Source organism: Telopea speciosissima, chromosome 11 (genome assembly GCF_018873765.1).
Source record: "Telopea speciosissima isolate NSW1024214 ecotype Mountain lineage chromosome 11, Tspe_v1, whole genome shotgun sequence".
Taxonomy (NCBI): Eukaryota; Viridiplantae; Streptophyta; class Magnoliopsida; order Proteales; family Proteaceae; genus Telopea; species Telopea speciosissima.
The window spans coordinates 34,199,013-34,203,485 of record NC_057926.1 but is presented as its reverse complement, the minus strand read 5'-3'; the positions used below and the strand labels follow the sequence as shown (position 1 = coordinate 34,203,485).

General features: G+C 41.4%; 1 protein-coding gene across 1 annotated transcript; it reads right to left on the bottom strand.

The window, feature by feature from the left end:
• Positions 1-330: 330 nt before the first annotated feature.
• On the bottom strand, positions 331-3,626 carry LOC122646897 (phenylalanine N-monooxygenase-like). The gene is made up of 2 exons (XM_043840533.1): positions 2,541-3,626; positions 331-991 (listed from the first exon to the last, which is right to left on the bottom strand). Exons 1-2 carry the CDS (start codon positions 3,564-3,566, stop codon positions 359-361), a joined length of 1,659 nt encoding a protein of 552 aa, XP_043696468.1. The 5' UTR covers positions 3,567-3,626; the 3' UTR covers positions 331-358.
• Between the last annotated feature and the right edge of the window lie 847 nt (positions 3,627-4,473).

Genomic DNA, 4,473 nt, shown 5'->3' with positions numbered 1-4,473 from the left:
GCACATCGGACAGCCAGGAGCATCCAGGCACACAGTCCCATCTAGTGCCTGTGTGTTGGGCTGCGTGGCCGGGTGCTCCTAAGCGTCCGATATGCACCGGAAGGCCTGCCACGCCATACACAGAGAGAGAGAGAGAGAGGGAGAGAGAGAGAGAGATGTTGTCTACACCATTCAACACAAATCTAAATTTCCACAAAAAGGAAAAAATCAGAATCAAATCTAGCAAGAGGAATAGAATTTTCATGGAGTAATTCAACCCACTTCTCATGAAAAAATTATTACATAACTTTTTTTTTTGGCAGTCCATTCTATGTATGTACTCAAATATTTCAAATTAACTCTGGCTCCAAGAATTATGTTAGGGCATAGAGTAAGCATGAACTGGCAAACGTGGCTTGGCATGGGCAAGCAGTGGTTTAGCCAAGAAAAGATCGGTTTTTGACTCATTGAGTTCAATCCTTGACTCACCAGGGCTTATTCCCCAACTGAACCCTTGCAGAAGCCTAGCCAACAGCATAACAGTCATGGCGGAGCCGAGCGCGATCCCCATGCACCCACGCCTCCCAGTGCTGAACGAGATGAACCGTAGTTCCGGTTCAATCAGATCAACCTCAACTGAGGGATCCTTCAAATGGCGTTCGGGTATGAACTCGTGTGGGTCATCCCAAACTTTAGGGTTCCGGCCTAGCCCAATTCGACTTAATATAACATGGCTACCCTTAGGAATGAAATAACCGGCGGCCGTCATATCAGCATTGGAGACATGAGGAAGATTAAAGGGGGCAATCGGGTGGAGCCGAAAGGCTTCCCTAGCGCATGCCTTGACGTAATTGAGCTGTGGTATGTCAGATTCTTGAACTAACCTCTCCTTTCCGACGACCCTATCAATTTCTTCGGTAGCCTTCTGAAGCATCTCAGGCTTGTTGATCATCTCTGCCAAGGCCCATTCGACTGCATTCGATGGATTGTCCACCGATGCATAGATCAAGTCCTGCAAAAATAGATCATTTTCCATATTAGGTTCTAACAATCAATGAATCAATGCAAAGAAGATATATTGAGAGCAAGACTCAAGAAAACTAGCTTAAGCCCTTCTCTAAGCATGGGGATGGGCCTGTATTGGGCTTCAATTTTCTGCAAAAAGTAAACAAGATTATATGCCATCAGGTCCATCATTTATTTCCAGCCCATATTCTTTTAAGTCTTGGAGTTGGGCCTAGGTTCACTAGTTACTGGCTTAATGTGTTTGAATCAGGGTTTTGGGGCTTGGTAGTGGTCGGCAGAATCGCCCAGATTGGATCGGTATTGGTCATGGGGGATTCCGTATTGGTGGATTGATACAGACATAGGGTAAACAAGGTTCAAAATCCAGATATCGGACTTGGGATCGATCATGGGCTATACCGATCCAATCGGTGATTGGTCAAACTCGGCTTGGATCAGTCAAAAATAGCTAAAATCCAGGTTTTTCTGGATCGGGCAAAATTATTAAAAATCAATATGAATCGATTAAAAACCCAAAATATTGATCAAAAAACCCAAAAAAATGGAAAGTATCAGATTGGATCGGACAATCCAATCGAGTTGACCAATCCAGGGAACGATCCAAGAATACTTTGACAGATCTATCTAATCTTGGGATCGGTCATGGCCAATACCGATCTGATCCGAGATTACAAACCATGAGGGTAAAAGGTAATTAAAAATATTTTTTAAATGAAAACTAGGGGTAAACCTGTCCAATCCAAACACCGATATGTGGTGATCCGGATCGGTATCGGCCAAGACCAATCCCATATCCGATTCCTAGAGTAAGATAGAAAAGATATATTCACCCCCCCCCCCCCAAAAAAAAAGGATAGAAAAGATAAAAGATCGGAAGTGGATCAGCAAAATCGCTCGAATCGGTATTGGTCATGGGGGATTCCGTATTGGTGGATCGATACAGACACAGGGTAAACAAGGTTCAAAATTAAGGTATCGGACTTGTAATCGGTCATGGCCGATACCGATCCGGATCGGTCAAACTCGGCTTGGATCGGTCAAAAATAACTAAAATACAGGTTTTTCTAGATCGGGCAAAATTATTAATAAAAATATTAAAATTCGATACGGATGGGAAAAAAATTCAAAAAAATGGCAAGTATCAGATTGGATCGGCTAATCCAACCAAGTTGACCGATCCAGGAATACTTTGACGGATCCAGGAATACTTTGACGGATCGGTCTAATCTTGAGATCGGTCATGGCCGATACCGATACAATCCGGCTGATCCGATCCGAGATTACCAACCATGAGGGTAAAAGGTAATTAAAAACATTTTTTAAATGAAAACTAGGGATAAACCTGTCCGATCCAAACACCGATATGTGGTGATCCGGATTGGTATCGGCGGAGACCGATCCCATATCCGATTCCTAGAGTAAGATAGAAAAGATATATTCACCTCAACCCCCCCCACCCAAAAAAAATATTAAAAATTAATAAAATAAAAAAGAAGGAAGGATAGAAAAGATAAATGATCTAGTTAGTATCATACCGCAGCTTGAGCTTTGATCTCTTCTGTGGATAACAATGGCTTCCCATTTGAATCTTTCATTGAAATGAGGATATCAAGAAGATCTTCATTTTCCTTCTTCTTTCCTTCTCTCCATTCTTGAATCCTCTCATCCATAATAGGGTCATGGTACTTGTTAACAACCCTAATAGCTTCTTTCATGATCTTCTCATGTCCATTCAAATCAAACTTTCTCAAACTAGGCATGTAATCTGACACACAAAATGCGTAAAGCAAAGAAAGAACAGTGAAGAGGGCATCCATATATTCTTCTTCTTCAACACCAGGCCCTCCATCTTTCCTTCCTTCTCCAAGGTATCTCTTGTTGAACATCATCTTTCTAATAACATTGCCACTATATTGCCTAACTGCAACTCTTACATCCACAACTGAACCACCATTACTGCATTGGTTGTATAGATAGTAGAGAAGATTATCAGCTTCTTCTGTTCTTTTCTCAAGGAGCCATCGAAGTCTCATGGGATTTATAACCTCAGAAGCCACTACCCTTCTCATCTTCTTCCATTGATCACCCCAAGGTGCAACTGCTATGGACAAGAAACCACGGCTTGAGTACTCAGTTCCCATTGTAAGGGGTCTTGAAGCAAATGAAGAATCATGTTTTTTCAAGAATTCTCGAGCGATTTCCGGGCAAGTAACCGGAATTACATGAACATCACCGAATCGAATACAAGCGATTTCGGTATTCATTTCCTTCATGAACCCAAGTATCCATCGGAATACCGGCTTCTTTCGGAACAATTCCGGAATGTTGCCGACTATAGGCCATGATGCAGGACCGGGTGGAAGTGGAGCTGGCCTAGATTTCTTATGAATCTCAGATCGAACTTGGGCAATGAAAAGAAGGGAAACAAGGATGAGAAGTGCAGTAGTTGGGTAGGAGATGCTTATTAGGGTTCCACCTAGGGTGGTGGTTGCCCAATCAGGAGTAACACCCCATTGGAAGGTAAGGAATGGTGAAGAGAAGTTAGAGGTGTTGTTCTTCATGGCTAGTAATTAGATGTTAAAGCTTGAAGGTGAGGGATGAGGGAAGGGAGTGTAGGGAAACCCTAAATATATAGTGTGTATTATTACATGTGCTAAGATGTGAAGTGAAGTTAACGCGGACTTCACGTGAGATAACATAACATGTAAGGCAGCCGCCGCAGCTCACACTGATTATGAGTAACTAAATGTAATGTTCATATTTGTCTATGTGAGGTGCATAGTTGGACACAAAAACAATGATATGGTTATTAGGGTTGTTTGGGCAGCATGAAGTCCGTGGGGTTTTAGAGTTTTGGCATTAATGCTTTGGTAGAATAGAAAATATTTTTATTTTATTATCTATGGTGCAATTATTGTCAAGGGTCCGATTGGCCATCAGGACCCCACAAGGAGGCAAGAGAAGATCCAAGCAAGTACATGTGGACTTGGTTCCGTTAAGAAGACTTGGACCACCGATCAAGCTCCTGACACAGTTCATTCAAGGTGCTAGTGAATCACCTGGACAAACCCTGGATCGACAAAATAGAATAAAAAATATTGAAGATTGGAGAGTAGAACATGAATTGTATAATGTATAAGTATCAAATAAAAGACATAATTTTCTTACCTTCTCCCATGAACCAAGGCTGTACTCGTATTCACCATGCTTTAAGAGTATTTTAATTGGAAAAAAAAATTATTGTTGATTGATGAGAGGATGGAATTTCAATCCTTCCATTAGAAGAATTGTAATGCAAGTGTGAACTTGTTTTTTTATTATTATTATGGAGATAATAGAAAAAATTAGTTGAAGTAGAGATATATAGGACGTAATAAAGTTGGTGGTTGTTAATATATACATATATTGGTTTGGCCTCCCGTTTCAATCGTTCAATGGCAAGGACCACTATGGGAGGTCCAACCAATT

Bases quoted from the DNA above. Each gene is read 5' to 3' on its own strand.
- LOC122646897 (XM_043840533.1), bottom strand. From the start codon at position 3,566: ATGAAGAACAACACCTCTAACTTCTCTTCACCATTCCTTACCTTCCAA. The intron at 992-2,540 runs GTATGATACTAA...CTATTTTTGCAG, and splicing joins AGATCAAAGCTCAAGCTGCG to GACTTGATCTATGCATCGGT.